The 19,505-nt window shown below is 32.1% G+C and overlaps 1 protein-coding gene across 1 annotated transcript; it reads right to left on the minus strand.

The window, feature by feature from the left end:
- Nucleotides 1–4,016: 4,016 nt before the first annotated feature.
- LOC140873839 (long chain acyl-CoA synthetase 4-like) lies at nucleotides 4,017–13,492 on the minus strand. The gene is made up of 19 exons (XM_073277111.1): nucleotides 13,183–13,492; nucleotides 12,005–12,068; nucleotides 11,779–11,868; nucleotides 11,281–11,337; nucleotides 11,101–11,149; nucleotides 10,851–10,927; nucleotides 10,559–10,598; nucleotides 10,372–10,466; nucleotides 7,843–8,010; nucleotides 7,604–7,714; nucleotides 7,440–7,527; nucleotides 7,169–7,235; nucleotides 6,748–6,823; nucleotides 6,535–6,652; nucleotides 5,572–5,817; nucleotides 5,345–5,484; nucleotides 4,843–5,025; nucleotides 4,568–4,687; nucleotides 4,017–4,283 (listed from the first exon to the last, which is right to left on the minus strand). The coding sequence occupies exons 1-19, from the start codon at nucleotides 13,332–13,334 to the stop codon at nucleotides 4,248–4,250; spliced, it is 1,977 nt and encodes a 658-aa protein (XP_073133212.1). The 5' UTR covers nucleotides 13,335–13,492; the 3' UTR covers nucleotides 4,017–4,247.
- Between the last annotated feature and the right edge of the window lie 6,013 nt (nucleotides 13,493–19,505).

The following is a 19,505-nucleotide window of genomic DNA, read 5'->3' on the forward strand; positions in this document are numbered from 1 at the left end:
ATATTCAGAGTCATATTTTCGACTCATGCATGAAAAAACATTCGAAGCGGCATTGTACAAATGTGAGATGGTGTGGTATAAATATATAGAGCTACGTGTCTTTGTGGAGAGGAAGAGAATGGATGTTGGGAGAGCGACACGTAGAGCAAGGATTTTTTTGCTTAGCCGCTCTTGTTTTTTGTTTTTTGGTTTTTCTTAATTTCCATAAAAATATAAAAAAATTTCTTAGGGGTAATATTTCGTTTCATTTCAAATATTTTTAGAGGATAATTAAGTATATTTTTTTTGTTATTTAGATCGATGACAATATTCGTTATCTTTTGAAGCGGATTAGATAACCTCAAACTAACAAAATAGTCTGCAAAATACATTAATTATTATATTATATGAGATAAATGTACAACAAACTATTGATTTATGGCCAAGTTGTTCGAGTGGAACCTCTTTTAGGGTTTTTACTTATTTTTGAATCATTGATTTTATTTATAACAAGTATATTTATGATATAATATAAATCATAAAAAAAAAAATTTATAAAACGATAGCATTGGTCATTTTTGCGAGAAATATCTTTTATTATTTTTCATGTCAAAATTATTATTTTTATCATAAATATATAAGAGTTTCATGGATCTATTTTTAATTATAAATATATAGCTAGGTTAATTTGTCTTTCGGATCCGTGACACCGGCTCCATATAAATTTATAGAAATGCAAATATCATATACAAAAAAATCATACAATCGCAATCTCGTACCGCCTCATCTTTCATTATTTCGGAAGCCGGCGGGCGAGTCCGTGAACAGGAAGAACAACCTCGTAATGGGTCAATTATGTAGATACAATGTACAACAGGATATTTAATATATATTTACATCAGTTGTGACTTGTGCAGAATACCTCTATTTTTTATATACCTGAAAAAACACGCACACACACAAAAGAATGCCTCAATTATATATAATATATATAACAGTCTTTACTGTATTAGTTTTCGCTGTTTCGGGGAAGTAGGTGTCACGAATCTATTTTCATACGACGGATCGATTCGACTCAAATTTATAATTAAAATTAATATTTTAACATAAAAAATTAATATTTTTTACATCGAGTCGAATATATATAATTAAGACTATATCACAAAATTAACTATCAAGTCGTCTACTAAAAATTTTTGTGTTTAATATTTGTGCATGTCATGCATGCTAAGATGTGAGTATGAGTATAGTTTTTATACAAATCATTCTCACATAATATATATTTGTTACGTATATAACTTTGATAAAAGTGAGTTTGTTATTAATTTCGAGCATCTCTCCAACTTTTCTCGTTCTCCTTGTTTTAGGATTGTGAAAAATGGACTTGATCCTTCAAAATGATGTGAGTCAACGCGAAAAATAGCAAGTTAATATTTGAGGTTTTGGGATTTCAATCTGATCGGATTGAACCCAATATCTAGCCTTAAAAAAAATTAGGTTTGCTTGGGTTCGGTTTGACTCGGATTGGATTGACCTGAGTTGAGAATAAGGCCACCCAGCAACCCGAACCTATCCGACTCATTCATATTTTTTTCCAAGGCTTGACTTGTCGAAGTATAAAAGGATATAGAATGTGATGCTTAAATGTTTTTAACTGAAATCATAAATTTTCATCCTACAATATTTTATCTTTTGAAGTATTTGTATTTCCTAAACATTTATCTCTTTTTGCGGAGTACTTAAGTTTAGATAATTAGACTCTTGAATTTAAATATTTAAATCCATTAGATTTAATAATCATATTTATGTGAAGTTTTGTTATTATATATTTAAATTAAAATAATTTTTTTACCAGTAAAGTAAAACATTCTTATTATTATTATGTGCTTTGTATTTGTATTTAATTATTTTGTTACAGAACAATGGGTTAGATTACGCTACCATTAGATGGTGGGGATCCTTCACATTTTTTTATGAAATTTGACATATGTATTGATGATCCAAGGGTTAACATTTGACCACATCATCAGAGAAATACTCCAAATATAGTATAGAATGTTCCATTTATAATGTTGCAAAATAAAAAACCGGAGTTGGTCATGCTGATAAGGTTTCGGTTTATAACATTTTTTATAATATTTTACTTCAACCTGGTCCGAACCAACCAATCTACCATAATTGACATCCTTACCCTATTTTATAAGTTCAAACCATCTTAGAAAATTTGTAACTAATATATAAATATTATATATTATATCTTAATAAATATTTATTTTTCTTTGTTTATATTTTTAAATTTTTAGATGATCCTATCATTCATAAAATAAAAATTGTTATGAAAATACTTCATTTGTCCTGATTATATAGTCCTATTTTTTTCACACAGATTAAAAAAAAATTATTGGGAAAACAAATTTTATACAAACTTTTTATTTTATCTCTATTTAATGTATTAAAAAATATTACTAAATATGGTATACGACTATATATTTGGAACAAACAAAAAAGAAACGTGGACTATATAATTGAGACGGATGGAGTATATTCTTAAAAGTTTTTAAAATAATATTCTCAATATATTTTACACAAAACTTATCTAACACAACAAAATAATAATAATATATGTACATGTATCTCAATATATACATGTAGACAAATACACGCAGTAAAAATTAAAAACACCATTTTTCTTGGAATGTTATTCTCAACAGAAACCAAGGTGTTCCATAAAATTTTGGTCCCCCTCGATATATGTTTCATCAATTATATAAGTAGTTTAGATATTTTTCACCATATCTTATATCTTTCTTTCTATATAACATAAAGCCAACAATATTTGGTGGCAGAAGCAAATTCAAATTAATAAAAAAAAATTAAAAAAAAAAGGGAAAAGAAAAGCAGATGCAACTTTGATATATATATTTTTAGTATGATTTATAAATATATATTTTTTAAAAAAAACTACATAAAAAAATAATTCAAAGGCTCCCATTATTCACCTTCCTTTTATCAATTTCATTTCATAATTGATTAGAAATTGGATTGGAAAGTTTGAAACGAACAATCTAGATCAACCACTTCGAAAAATTATTATTTTCTTTCCCAATAAATAACTTATTAAAGCAGGGTCCCACTCGTTCCTAGGATGCAGATCTTTTATGGACATATCGATGAAATAAGCAACGATCCCCATTTCGAAGACAATTTTTTGTGTCAAAAATTGAGATTTTTTTGGAGCACAAACCATAAAATTGTCGGTTAGCTAAATTAAACAATTGCAAAAAGTTAAGTTTATTTCGATTTTTAAGATGTGTTGAACTGTATTTTGAGATTTTTTTCCATTCTTATTTGACTTGAATCATAAAAAAATTTATTTATTTTTACATAAAAACACTTACGAGACGATCTCAAGATGAATATCTTATTTAGATCATCGATAAAAAATATTTTTTTTATTATAAGTATGAAAATAGTTATCACGTCACACTGAATAAAGATAAATAAGATCTTATCCGTACATCCAAAAAATTATCATCAATCGTGATGGTTTCAGGTTTGAATGTTTGAGAGGGGCGAAGGGTCGTCTGTTTGAGACTTGTCCCTTTCACATAGATATGAAGTACATTTGTCACCCAGATACATGTGCCATAAAAAACTTTTGTCCAAATCTTCCTTCACGTTCCCTTGCTAAAATTTGTCAGATAAAATATCTGAATGCACATACATTAATCCATATCCAAATTTAGATGAAATCAACATTTTTAAAAGAAATCAAAAAAATTGCACGAAACTAAATATTTATTCTACAATATACATCAAAGGGAGACTTCAGCTAAAGAAACACTGTAAAATTTGACATTTTTATTCGAAACCAATTAGAACATGAATGGTTTTTAAATCATTACGTTTCCGGGAATGCCATCGATGGTGTACAATGTTTAATCAAACTAAATGCAGTTAAATTAACACAAAATAAATAAAAAGAGCGCAATTCCGTTCTTTTCGTTTTGTAACACAGAAAATCAAGGAAAGCGGAGTAATAAAATGACATCATGACAAAAGAAAAACGATAAAGTTGTATAGAATTATGAACCAGACACAATAATAATTTCAGAGGAACTAACATCGAGTCCATTTTCACAGTTCTAACTCTACATTTTCTTCAAATCAGCTGGGCAACAAAAGTTTACCAAATGAAAGCGAAAAATATAGGGTTGGAGCAAATTCTTTATCGGGGTTATATGCTTATGTATCTTGGAGTAGCCTGTTTATTTCCCACTTTTGTACATGCCGTTGATGATGTCCTGCACAAGAAGATGTGATGTTATTGGGAGGATTACTTGAACAAACTCCTGAGACACAACGCTTGGCGATATTCCCCACCCCTTCCCCCTCTCCCCCCCCGCCCAAAAAAAAAAAAAAAAAATCCACCCCTTGAAGGGGCCAACAAACAAAAGGCAGTCGCAAATTAAACACGAGTGACACATTTTAAGATAAAGTATATATACAAGGTATTGCAAAAAAGGGTAATTGTTCCAACACGATACCACTAATGGTAGCAAAAAAATTAAAATGAAAATTTACTGACCTGGTAATACTTGAGCATCTGGGGCCTTTTCTTCTTAAAAGTTGGAGTAATGAGATCTCGTTCCATATCAAATGGTACAGGATCGAGGTGCACGGCTTTAATAAATTCAAAACCCTTCAACTGCAAGAAGAAAACAGCATATAGGGTTTAAGAACAACGAGAAAACTTTCAGAAGTTGGCCGGTGATTCCTGTTGCACAAGGCAACCAAAAACTGATTGAAAATGTCAAGAGCTCGAATGTTTTGATAAATAAAGTAGCTAGAGAATAGAGAAACCTTCTTTTCTTTTGCAATCCTTGCGAGTTCCCCAAGAAAGTATTCTTTTATTTCGACATTTTCACAGAGGGTACCAAAATCACCAGATATGTCAGCCTTTTCAGCCAATTGCTCCACTGCTTCCTTGTTTGGGTTAATAATCGCAATAAGAAAAGACTCAAAGCTGTTGCCATAAATCCAAACCTGCAGTTTGAATTATAAGCAATTTGTGACATGCACACAACGGCAAAGCACCAATATAAGAAGTGAAAATTCAGTAGAAGAAAAAGTAAATAAAAATCACCCAAATTTACGTTCAGGAATAACACGAGGAGTCCAAGTTATCTAATAAGTCGATAGTGTCTAAAGAGAGAATGTAGAAGAGGTTAGCCATTCCAACTCATAGCTAATGTTTTCAAACTGTTGCAGGCATTTACTCCAAAGTGAAAACCATTAAAGCCCAATCTCACAGAGGGACAAGAGATAAGGATACAACAAACGCAACAAAACTGCTAACACATACCGAGTCGATATCGGGAACTAGACCATAGATATTTTCCAAGTTCTCCACAGCAACATATTCTCCTTGTGAGAGCTTAAAAATGTTCTTCTTGCGATCAATAATTTTCAAGCTACCATCCGGTTGCCATTCGCCAACATCCCCTGACAGAGCAGAGTTTCATCAAAATTAGATTTCATACATCACATACTAGACTTAAAATCAATTCCAAAATGGTAAGGAAGAGCAACCTGTATGAAACCAGCCATCAATTAAGACCTCATTGGTAAGGTCTTCCCGCTTGAAGTAGCCCGAAAATAAAGTATCCCCCTGTATACATACTTCTCCACGCGGCGTTCTTGAGATAGCATCATACCCCATTTCAGGAACAGATTCCAGGCAGACATCCACATTGGGTACCGGAGGGCCCACAGTGCCTAGCATATTAATCTCATTTGGAATTGAAACAAAAGTGCCAGCACAAGTTTCTGTCAAACCTACATCACCGAAATTAACGCAAAGAAGAGATCAGGCAGATCAAGAAATAAAAAATTACAGCATAAATGAATAGGGTTTAGAAAGCAATAAAAATGCCTCAAACTGAAATCGACAAAAACCTAAAATTCAATCCAGAATATATTAGATCGATAAAAGCAACTCCCTCTCCACAACTTTTTCATTTATGTTTCACGTGGAAATATTAAGATGAGGATTCTGACGTGAGCGTGTGCAGCCTCCATATACTAGTGGATATGATATGCAAACATTTTCGAGTTAATTATTGGTAAATTTTCCAGTTGAAGTTTCAAAGCCAAATGATTGGGTGAAAACATATTATTCGCAATGTCAACAAAAGTAAGGGAAAAATTGGGTTACTAACTAAGAGAGCTAATGAAAAGGTAAGCTGAAATCTTCACAGAAAACAATGCATCCAATCACAAATGGCTATGCCAATCTATGAACAAATAAAGACAGTTCATATGCCAAATGAACAAAATGCTTTAAAATGTGAATCGTTCAACAAAATATGTTATTTGTAATATTCAACCAAAGTTAATGAAAAAAAACAAGTTATCTTTTAACAGATATAGTGAAAAGGTAAGCTGAAGTATTGTTCACATGCATATGCTGAATGACAAAGTTCTTTAAACCGTGAATTGTTCAAAAACACAAAACCGGTTGCTAACAAATTTCATAGAGTGATTGAGAAATACCATATCCCTGAAGAACATGACAACATGACACCACTCGCAGAAATTCTTCCACATGAGATGCTAGAGGTGCTGCTCCGGATAAAATAATTCTTACGTTTCCGCCTAAGCCTTGTTTTACCTAGAAACATGTCGGAACAACGGCAGTCACACTCATGTGAAAGTTCGAAGAGCATAAATAAAATACAAAAGGCCAGCGTGGACAATGCTGATTACCTTCTTGAAAACAATTTTGTCACAGAGTGGAGATGCATCTGAGTGTTTACTGCCCTTCCTCATACTACGCAGCTTTCTGCAAAAAAGTTTGCCAAAGTGCAAAAATATTGAAAGTCAAGAATTTTGACCCCATTTTCAGCCATGGTCTACTGAGAAGGTGAATATCTCAGCTTCAAAACAGACTAACCAGGGGATCAGGGCTCCAAAAGGTCTAATTGCTTACGATGTAGTCAAAGCTAGTATGATGGATTTCAAGAACGGTTTGTACAACTAAAAAATGATGCAAAAATTCTCAAGAAGACCGCAAGAAAAGAAAACTTTGGACAAAATGCAGGTCACGCTCAGATATAGCTAACCTCCATAAATTTTTCCCTACCAAGAGGACAGTGAAATTGACACACACACACACACAAAAACTTACAAAGAGTAAGCAAAATTAAACATGGTTTGCTTTATGAATCCCCCAGCCGAAATCTTCTGTTGCAAACCTGAAATAGAAAGATAAGTTACAACATAACCAAGACTGACTTGAGACCATAATTATGCATCACAAGGCCGATTGAATTATTTCTTCAATATTGACTATTTCTCAGGAATTATATTGACTTTACAATCATGAAATTTTGAAATGCAGAAGGGTTCAAAATTTAACTATTAGTAGTCAAGATATATCATGAATAATGGAACCGAACCTGAATATATTCTATCTAATACCCGAGGAACTGCACAGAAAATAGTGGGTTTTAGCTCTCCAATATCTTCTACTAATAACTTCACATCCTGCAGATATGTAATAGCATAAAATGTAACTAGAATTCTCTATTATCTAACACTAGGCAGATAAACAAAATTTTACCCCACGCCAGAATCCAATTGAAGCCCCGTGATTGATGATACACTCTTCAATGATACGATCAAAGATGTGCGCCAAAGGAAGGTATGAAAGATATACGTCACTGACAGTCAACTACAAAAAAAATGTGATTCGATCAACTTTAATCGATTGTGTGATGCATCCCGCATATATCCATATAGCATGCCATTTAAGAAATTTTTTATGATCAAGACAAGAAAAACAAATAGATGGACATTTACCGCTTCATTAACACTCTTTAGAAGATGCTGCACTCCAGCTATCATAGCAACAATGCTGTTGTTGGAAATCATGACACCCTTAGGGTCACCAGTAGTTCCACTAGTATACATAATCGTACAAATGTCAGTTTTCTTTTTCACCGGAAGATCGTAGTGCTTATTTGCGCCCTGTACAAGGAAAAGTAACAAAATAATATGTTGTGTAACTACCAAAGTATGACATCAGGTGCGTGCATAAAATGATACAGAGAGAAAATATTGATGACTTTGTTCATATCAACAGGAATTGAGTTCAATCATTAAATAAGTAGATGAGCCAAACAATCAAATTAAAATACAGACATTCTGGATAGCTAAATACATAATGACAACACACCATGTAAAAGACAACAAGCATAAAACTGGATTTCAATTCTCTACCTTTTCACAAACAAACTTATCCTGCTTGCAAGCTTCTTGAAACGGTTTTATTTATATAGGCCAAATTTGGATTTATCAATCTCAGGCTGGTTCAAGTATTTTTTTCAGATACATCACAAGCCCCATTCATGAGCATTAGTTTGATTTTTTTTATGAATTAATGTAGTTATTGTCTTTGGATTACACAATGTACATAAAGTTTTTTGTAATGATATCTTTAGACTCTTGATTCTGTTCATTTTCCAGAGCTTAGACCCTGAATTTGTCAGTTCTTAAATTCAGAAGTCAGTGTCCTAACTATCGTATCGTGTCACGGCAGTGGCCCGATAAAAGAACTGCCCCACCATCTCACATTACCTCACTGTGACAACTACAGGCGTTCGTAAAAAGCAACTTGGAGCCCTCAAGGTTTGGTGAAGTGTCTATATAGTTGTCAAACATATATCTTTGGTGCATCATTGATGGCAGACACACTCTCTCAATTAAAAGCTACATTCTGGACTCTCACACGCATATGGGAACTCATGTGTTAAAAATAAGTGGGGTTTTCATTGATAAAAGTGTACAGCACTAACTCCTCTTATACATCCCCAATTATAAACAAGGAACACATAACTAATTGCCTAACAAATCCCTTGAAAACAAGGATTTGCATCATTAACTTTTCAAACTCTAAGAATACAGAATACTATATAATATAAAATTTACAATCTCCCAAAATAGCATATCACTAAAAATAGTAATCTTCCAACATCCTGTTTTTTTGGTCCTATATTTAGAATATGTTTTAATTACTTGTTGTACACACAGTAACAAACTCATAGGAAAACATTAATCACTTTAAGGAAGCTAGCACTGAAATAGTTCGCTTCCAGCATACATATGGTTGACAAATTAATAAGAGCTTGTTTGTGGCAGAGCTTAAAAGCTCAGCTGTTTCAAAGAGCTTTTAAGCTCCGAATAGTGTTTGGTAAATTTTTTTTAAAAAAAGCTTATAAGCTGTCAAAATAAAAATAAGTTGTTTGACAGCTTATAAGCTGTTTTTAAAAAAAGTAAGGGGGAGGTATTTTTTTCAAAAAGATCTTATTTTAATATTTTATATCTCTAAAATATCCTTAAATATTTTCATAAATCTCCATCATATACTCCACCCATTAAATATTAAATATTATTTTAAAAAATTTCCAAATCACATAAATTTTTCTAAAGTAAAATATTAAAACAATTTTATTTTTTAATATATGTTTATTCTAAAACTATTTTCGTATATGTATAACTCGAAACATTATTTTCATAGAATTATACCATTTTTGGTAATTTTGACAATAAAAAGATCTTATAATACCAAACATAATAACATCTTTAAGTTGTTTAAAATAAGTTTAAACAAACACTTTAACAAACAACTTATAAGCTCATAAAACATATCCTCATCCAAAAGATTGGAAACATATAAACTTGCATTGAAACAAGTTGAACTGTAAAACCAGATGGAAACAAATTGACTACGAAGCGAACGCTTTTTTTTAAGAGCCTTCCGAATTATTTTTCTTCCCTAAAATGATCAGGTGCAATATTCTAGTCAAATGTAACATTGTATGTCTTATAAAATTTTTGTATGAACAAAAATAATAATTGAAAAACTGAAATTCACTGAAATTTTGAAATTATGAATGCAGTTTATAGCAATAAATATTCGGAATCCCAAAGTAGGTATTCAAGAAGCCTCAAGCTTCATGTATGGTATTTATAGATACCGATAGATATTAGAGATAAATTTAACATTTGTGATAAAAAAAAAAAAACATTCACAAAATGCCATTGGATCTAAGGGTTTAAAAAACTATAAAAAAAATTTAGCAACAGACATCGGGCATAACAAACTGATAAACTACAAAGATCTCTTTCTAAATATATAGCAGAAATGAGCTATTCTTCCTGAGTAAAACATTGAGATAGATTACTTTACTGATAAAAATGAACTTGAGCAGAAAATATTAACCAAGCTGTTTGATGTTATGCGGTATCTACACAGTGTCAAGCAACTCAAATTAAAATATCACAAAGGATGTACCTGTGACAGAAATAACAGAAAATCAACAGGCTCACCAGTGACAAAAACTCATCCCAAGAATAAATAGTCGCACCAAACTTTTCAACCTCTTCCTTTTGTTGAGATGTAACTTTCCCGAAGCTCACAATTGCTGAAGTTGAGGATGCAAAATTATACATTCATCGCCTTTATTTGAAACCGTTTACCGTTAGTTACAAGAAATTTGACTTGAACCCAACTTACTTCTCAAATACTTAGATGAACCCGGGAAAGTTTTCAACAGCTGAAAAAACAAAAATAAAGGGTCGCATTCAGTTGCATGATTCGATTTCCACAGGTCTCATGATTCAATTATTCACAGTCAAGGCCAAAGCCACAACAACTTTAAATGCCTCCAAAAGAGCTCAAGTCTCACATGAGAGATAAGCCAAAAAGTATTTATTAACACAAATGGATAAAGAGATATAGGTAAAACTTTCCCGCAGATATCGAAGAAACTCAATTAATTCTATGTCCTGACTTCAAACAACCGTACCTCAGAAATTTTTTTCTCCTCCACGAAAGTCAGAGTAACTTCAGCATGGCATATGATGAATTCAACAGCCCCAGCACCTAAACCAGGCAAGGGCAAGGATAAAATCTCATGGTAACAACTGAACTTAGTTCTTTCATTTTTTTTTAAAAAAAAACAGTATGCTGTAAAAGCCTATGAGCTGGTAGATGCTTCATTTTTTAACGAACAAAATGAACTGCCAAACAAATGAAAAAATGGGAATGATATGTACCTAATGTGTCATATAAAGGGACACAATAAAGCCCGTGAGCATTACAGGCCTGCAGCAATTTGTATCATATAAGATGATTGACAATGACTGGAAAATCCAAAATTTAAACATGTATACTATCGCTCACAATCTTGAAGGCATGAATCCAGAAAGGGCATAAAAATAGAATCAAGGAAGTACCTCCATGCTCATAATCCACTCAGGACAATTGGCACCATAAATTCCACATCGCACACCCTGAGATGGTTAGAAGATTAATTGGTTAGTACGAATGACATTATTTAAAAATGCAACTTCAAAACATGGAATTGTGTATAAACAGAAGCAGAGAGAGAAAAGTCGAAAGTATATAAAATTATAAATTCACAAAGTGTAATTAAAACGGTGGGCACATGGGGAAGCATGGTACACATTTTGACATTAATTTCAGTCATGAAAGACTACTCCATATCTAGGAAGCAAAGGTTGAAGCTGATTAAGACAGTTAATCAGTTGGAACTAACGCCAATTGAAACAAACCCAGGTATCACAATTTAACGTGCATATTGGAGTAGTATAGCCAATAATGAAAACCAATTTTACGGAGTAATATGATGAACAATTGAAGAAAACTGGATTTGACATAGAGCTTCATGACAACAATAAAGATTCGTGAAAACAAAAGATGGCAAGCCTTACTTCCTCCAAGCCACAACTACGGATGGAATTCCCAACTTGCAGCACTATGTTGTATACTTCTTTGTAAGTAAGCCACACATATTTTCCAGGCTTGTGAAGCAGATATATCACAATGATTAGTCCAAGAGTTCATCAAGATGTTAAAACTAATAGAGAAGAAGAAATATCAAATGAATTTGACTACAGTACACGTGATTCCCAAATAATCATTACAATGAAATCCTACCTCCCCGCTGACAATTTCACGACGGCCAAGCATTCGGTTATTGGGATATTTCTCAACTGATAAACTGTGGCACAGAAAAAAATTTTGATTCAGATTTTCATCAGCAAAGAAGGTAAAGATGAAAAAGACATCTGGGAAATCAGAATTTCAAGCCGAGCATCCAGAATGTAGGAAGCATCAAGCACAGACTCACCAATAACCCGTATCCCAGTCACTTTTATGAGATGACTACTTCTCAAATAATATTTGAATTGCATCAACTCTTGAATTGTTTTTATTCAACAAAATCTTAACAATCTCACACTTGAAATTTTCCATTCAAATTTTTAAATATGAAACCATTACACTTACGTGTAGCAATTTTCCAACGTGATAAATGATAGCTCATTAAAATAAGAAAGAAAATATATCAGGTAGTTCAGTGTGGTTGAAGTAGCACCCTAGCAGGTGTCAGGTAGAGTAATAAGAAGAAGAACAAAATTTGGAGCTTCTTCTCCGTTTTATTCATCCCGTTCAATTAAGCACGTATAGACATCATTCTGTAGACATTACCAATCTAAATGTTTTGATAATATTTTGATAACGAAATTGACAACACCGAATCCAAAGGAAAGTTCAAAAAACACAGACAGACAAAAACAAGAATGTGTAAATAAAAAATAAAAATAAAAAAAGGTCATGTGTGGAAGTGTCAATTTCATAAGATTTTAACTATTTCTATAACTGTGGGGGCCAGATCACAGCTCTCAAACAACATAATTACTGCGGAAATCTTTCTACATTAATCAGATCCAATTGCGCAGTAGTCTTCCATGTCATCGAATACGTCTTGAATCAAATCAACAAAGAACTATTATTGAAAGAACTACAAATAAAAGTCTAAAATATAATCATTTGAGGAGACCGTGTATAGCTGCGCCAATCGACTTCATGTCATAATTCAGGGGCGATTAAAAAAATATTTTTTTTAAAAAAAAAACATCGACTTTTTGACTGCCATTTCAAACCATGCATACACAAAAATTCACAAATACAACACTAACAGAAACCCTTCCAGATTAAACCCCTAATCTCAAAAGTAATCAATCAAATACTTCCCAAAAAAAAAACCTTGATCAATCAAATTAAGCAATCTGCATCGTAAAATGACAGCTCAATCGAAAAAAAAAAAAGAAAACCTGAAAATATCCCAGCAGCAATCGAGCCCAGGAATCGGCGGCGGGAACCCATCCTTAGCATAAATACTTCGATAAACCGGCCCCATCGACGGCTTCCCATCTTTTGCAGGCTTCGAAGTCGCCACTTCTACTATATATCTCTTCTCCGCCATCTCCAGCCGGCCTCAAACTATATGCACGGGAAATGTACCCACAATATCAACGTAAATGCGGGTATATATAGATTGAGAGATCGAAGATGCGAGATCGTTTGTGTGTGTATATATGGTTGAATGGTGCGCACCGGTGTTTGACTTGAAGATTAAATCAAACCAATGCAGATGAAGAAATATATATTTATTTATTCTAAATAAAATAAAATATTTTGGCATAAAATGTCACAGTACTGTTGACTTCAGAATTACCTTAAAATAATCATACCATCACATATATACCGTGAAAACTGAAAATCTCAAATATTTTTTTTTTACCTATATTGAAATTATTTGGAATTTAATTAACAATAATCATGGATCTCATATTCGATCTATCTACAAAAAATATTTTTTTACTAAATTTTTAATTCCACTGCAAATATGAGTCAGATTGGACCGTATCGCAAACACAAAATGATATTAAGTAATTTTAAAAATTTTAAAAATGAACGATATATTATATATATAAGCTAATTGTATGTATAGGGTGACGAGGCAAATTCAATTGAATATTTGAATTAAATCATCTACAATTAAATCTAGATTTTAATTTTGGTCCAACAAATTAGTAGGCATAATATAGCCCGCTCTCGTGTCATCTTGACAATAAATGGTACCTGAATTTGCCCACCGCAGAATGATAATCTAACATCATGGGTGATTAAATTGTCATTGATATAAATCTTTTTGGAAGAAAACAAAAATAACATTATACCTATGTAATTTAAATTATCATCTAATATTTTTTCACCACGGAGATGGTATTTCAATGGTATATTTGATATTTAATTATTTTATTTCTATCTTTTTATTTTTATTTATGTAAATAAATAATATGTGGACTTGAAAATTTTAAAATAATTTAAGACGTGTATTACTTTTCTGGAACCTTTTATTTGCTCCTTTACACCGGGTCAATTTATTTGTAGCATCAATGCATCATCAACGGCGGTGTGCTGCCTTTATTATTTTATTTATATTTATTTATGTTAACTATTTTACAAATTTCAAACACGCGGCGTTAGAAATATTTATCGATTTTTTATTTTTATTTTTTTTTGTGTTCGAAAATGAAAACAGAAATATTTATCAATTGATGATTTACATATACCACACCAAGTTCGATAATTTTTCAAATTATCATTTTACCTTGTGTTCGATATATGTAACAGATACTCCCTCCGTCTCAATTATATAGTTCTCGTTTTCTTTTTTGTTTGTCCCAAATATATAGTCGTATACTATATTTAGTAATATTTTTTTACCCTTTTTTACTAATATACCCCTTGTAACACCCGAAATTTTAATACGTAAATTCGCATGCATAATTAGGAGAAATTAATTTTAAAATAAGGGTTAAATGAATTTATGTGTTATTATGTGATTTATATGCATGATTTAAGTTATTTTAGCATTTAACCCAAAATTTGTGATTTTTGTGATTTATGGAAATTAATTGGTTTTGATCGCGTAGACGGGACCGTGGTCGGACGAGATGCCAAAATATTTAGCCAAAAATATTTTATGAGTTTTATGAGCCTTAAAATAATATTTTAAAGGTATTTTGTCAAAAAAATTTTAGTATTTAATTATATATTTATTTAAGGGTTGAATTTTAGCCAAAATAAGTCATTTTAATGACTTTTGTTAATATTTAAAAATCCCTTAAGTTTTAATTTCGGGATTTAGCATTTTCCCATCAAATTATTATTATTTATTAAGGGTTTTTAAATATTAGTTTTATAGAATAATGTTATATTATTTAATAATATATTTTTTAACCTATTATCTAACCTACCCAACCCCACAACCCACTACCAAGCCGTCACTTTCATCCTGTTCATCATCTTCCTCACGTTTCATCAGCCTCCACCATAGTTTTGACAGAAAACCTCAACCTCCATAGCCGATCCATCATTGTCTTGGTTTATTTTGGTCCGTTCGTCGTCCCGGAGTCCCGTAAACGCACCGTTCGTTGTCAAATAATTATCAAAGGCATGTCTATTCCTTCGTTTGAACACCATATAAGCTATTAATCTTGCATAATGTTTTATTTTGATTTCATTTGAATATTTAGAAATTTATGCAATTTTATGGAGGTTTATGCATGTTTGGGTATTTCTTGTCATGGCTCACGTTTTGACCAACATGGCACGGTCCAGGGGCTAGGTCTCGGCCAAGGGGTGTTCGGAGGTTCGTTAGGGTCGAGCAAGGTCAGGGGTTAGGGTGGCTCACGGCTGGTTCCAAGCTAGTGTAAGGTTTTGGTCTTGGAGGGGCACGGCTAGGGTTGTAGGGAAGAGGTCACGGCTGGTTCATGCTAGGCCATGAACCAGCCTAACCATGGCATGGCTCAAACCGGCAGGACCCTGGGAAGGTCCTGCCGACGGCGCTCCGGCCAGGGGCGGCCGGAGCGAGGCGGCAGCAGCCCCTAAAGGGCTGCTGCTCGCGCAGCCGAGGGCTAGGAGAGGGGGGCGTCGGGTAGGGGGGTGCTGGGTGGTTCCGGGTCGGGTCAGGGTAGTGGGTCGGGTCAGTAGGGTCTAGGGTCGGGTCAGGCAGGTCCGGGTCCGGGCTAGGTGGGCCGGGCTCGAGTATTTTAATTTTAAAATATTTAATGATTTAATTGGTTGTTTGGGCCATTTAATTAGTTAGAAAATTATTTGGGCCTCCAAATAATTTTATTTGGGCTTTTTAAATTATTTTTAAGTTAACCCAATAATTTTATGGGTCCGTGGGCCCATCGGAATTTTTGGGCTAGTCAGTGATTTTATTGGGTCAGTCTAGGAATTTTTATGAATTAATTAGTTATTGGGCCTAAATATTTTTATTTAAGCCCAATAACATTTAAGTATTTTATTTTAGTAAAAATTATAATTTTTAAAATTAATTATTTAATTATGGGCTTTAAGTTAGTTAACTGGCTTTAAGTCAGTTAAGGGGTTAGTAGAGAGACCAGCAGTCTGGACCAATCCATGAAAATAAACTAAGTTCGGAATATATATTTAATTATTTTTATGCATGAAGTCTATTTTAAGTAAAAGTATATTTATTATTAAAATTAATTAAATATATATTACGGACATATTTTAAGTGCATGCATACATGAAATATTTTATGATGTGTTTATGATTAAGATTTGAGCATGAAAAATATTTTTATGGAAATTGAAGTGATGTGACAGCATAGAAGTGGGTTTTACCACTGACACAGAGGTAGTTCTACTACCGGCATAGAAGTGGGTTTTACCACTGGCACAGAGGTAGTTTACTACCAGCATAGAGGTGGATTTATCCACCGCCACGTACGATGGTTCTTTAGACTGATCAGTCGGCACAGTTATTAGTCACATTCATGGATATGACCATACACAGTTTTTATGTTTATGACATGCTCAATTATGTTATGTATGATGAAGAAAGTTATGTTATGTATAAGATTTATGATTAAGCATTTATGTCATGAAAAATGTTTCCACGCATGCTCATGTACATGTATATGTATTAGTATTTACGTGATGCATTATTTTTAACCTTGTTATAAAGGATTAGACATGTTGAGCCTCTAGGCTCACTACGCTTATATGGTGCAGGTGAGTATGATGTAGCTCCTATCGGTGGCGAGGACGTATGAGCGAGCATGGCAGTGGCCCCGTGACCGTCTCGCTAGGATTTTATTTATGCATGAGTTATATATTTAGGATATTTTTATGTTTTTATTGGTTATGATTAATTATTGAATTTTTATGATTTTAGTAGACTTAAGTTATGAATTTTCACGATAGACATTATTTTATTTATTGCATGACTCAAGATTTTATCAAATAAATGTTTATTATTTTATTAAGCGAGTTATTATTTGTAATATCAGTTTTAAAGTATATACATATATGTATGGGCGTATATGTATAATATTATCTTTAGTATATAAAAAAAAAAAAAAAGTTTTTCCGCATTTAGTAGTACTAGGGTGTTTCACCCCTATTAACTACACCTTGAAAATTGTGCAATCATTTTTTAATACATTAAATAGAGATAAAATAGGAAGTTTGTATAAAATTTACTTTCCCAATAATTTTTTCTTAATCTGTGTAAAAAAAAAGTAGGACTATGTATTTGAGACGGAGGGAGTAGATTGTCTTTAGAACTTAAAATATCAAATTACATTTATGCATTACATATATGAGTTAGGGAACTAATTCATGTTATATACAAGTTAAAAATTAAATATGCACGAAATTATTATGAAATGATCTTACGGATCAATTTTATAAAATAAATCACTTATTTGATCTTATCTATAAAAAATAATAATTTTTATGTAAAAAATATTATTTATTTATTTTAAACATGGAACAAAGGCCGTACCAGGCTACCAGCCAACTTAAATTAAATGGTTGGTGAAGTTGAATGGCAGAGCTATTGAAATTGATTGAAAACCCAGCAACAACGCTTCTTATAAACAATCTAGAACACTATCTTATTGTTTAATTAATGTATTTGCGTTGTTCTCACAAAAAAATTGAGATATCTGAATACTCACTCGCTTTGCAAAATTCTTATTTAATCTTCACTCACATATGTAGTAAAATTAGAAGTTTATAGATATTGTAGTTCCCTCATTTTTCCTCACCGAGCATATGCAAATGCAATGCATATGTGCTAAGGATTTGATTGAAAATTATCGTCCTCATACAAGTAAATAAAATATAGTTAAATTTTTGAGAAAATATTTTTTTTGGATATAATTATAGTACACGTTCTACTAAAATTTAATACCCACATATTATCCATCCAAAAAAATATACCCACAAACTTCTTATCTTATATAATCAGAAAGAAATTGGAAATAATACCTAAGATTATTGACACACCAAAAATCACTTTAATGTCCAATTTTATATTTAAGTTTATATTTGGTTTTTTAGTCTAATCAAAGTAATACCAAAATATCTAGATATTATTATAAAACATTAAATGATAGATGACTCATCGCCTAGCGCCTAACCGAAGGGTCTAAACGGTTTTTTTTAAGCTTAAATAATAAATACATTGATTGGGATATTCATGAGTTTGAATAAAAAAATATTATTTTTATTTCTTATGTTTTTCAGTTTTTGTACAAAACTCTTATAAAATTTTAATAATAATAATAATAATAATAAGAACAACAAGATAAATATTAATAGAACAACACTGAGAAAAAACAATACTCATCAAGAATAAGAGCCGCCTTTTAAAAGGCTGAGAAAAATCAATGCTCATCAAAGACGGGTTGTTCTGTGTTGGAAAACCAGATATTTTTCAATTGAACATCGAATTTACGGCGACTAACTTGTATTATTTGACTTAATCTATGTTATATTTGGAGTAATTTTTCCTTCTATCTCAAAAATCACTGAATTACATTGGTCTCTAGTATTTTAGTATAAGATAACATCGTGGGTTAATAATCTAATGGTCAAAATTTCAGAGACTTCAAATATGGCACACAAAAACGTCTATTACGTGGATTAGACCCAAAACTTTCCAAATATACGATGTAAATGATAGAAGCTTAGAAATTTTCTATTAAAAACTAGGAACATACCAACATGATGGATAAAGTCCTCTTAATTAGTGAAAATTTATATCAATACCACAACAAAATAGCAACTCAATTTGATGGAGACCAGACTGGTGTTTCAAAAAATTATACTCACTTTCACATAAATTTATTGCTCCAGTCACAGTGGCATCGCATCCAGAGACGGAGCCAAGGGGGGGCAGTGGGGGCAGCCGCCCCCCCTCAATTTTTAATGTAAACAAGGGATAGGGCCGTAGGGGTAGAGGGAGACGGTGGAGTATGGTGATGGAAATTGCTCAAATTTTTTGATTTATTTTTCCTTTAAAATTAAAATATATTTCTTAAATAAAGATTAAAAAGTTAAAAGAAATAAAAATAAAAATGGTGCATTTAAGTTTTTATTTTTATCTAAGTTATTTATTTTTTGTTCGACGATTTTTATTATGTTGAAGTAATATTTTCTTCTATAATTATCTTTTTTTTCGAAATATATGTGTTTATTCATCTTGCTCATGGTTCGAAAAAACGATCACGGAACGGATGAAACAGCCCTTCCGAAACGGAAACCGC

Source organism: Henckelia pumila, unplaced genomic scaffold (assembly GCF_033568475.1).
Source record: "Henckelia pumila isolate YLH828 unplaced genomic scaffold, ASM3356847v2 CTG_80:::fragment_3, whole genome shotgun sequence".
NCBI lineage: Eukaryota > Viridiplantae > Streptophyta > Magnoliopsida > Lamiales > Gesneriaceae > Henckelia > Henckelia pumila.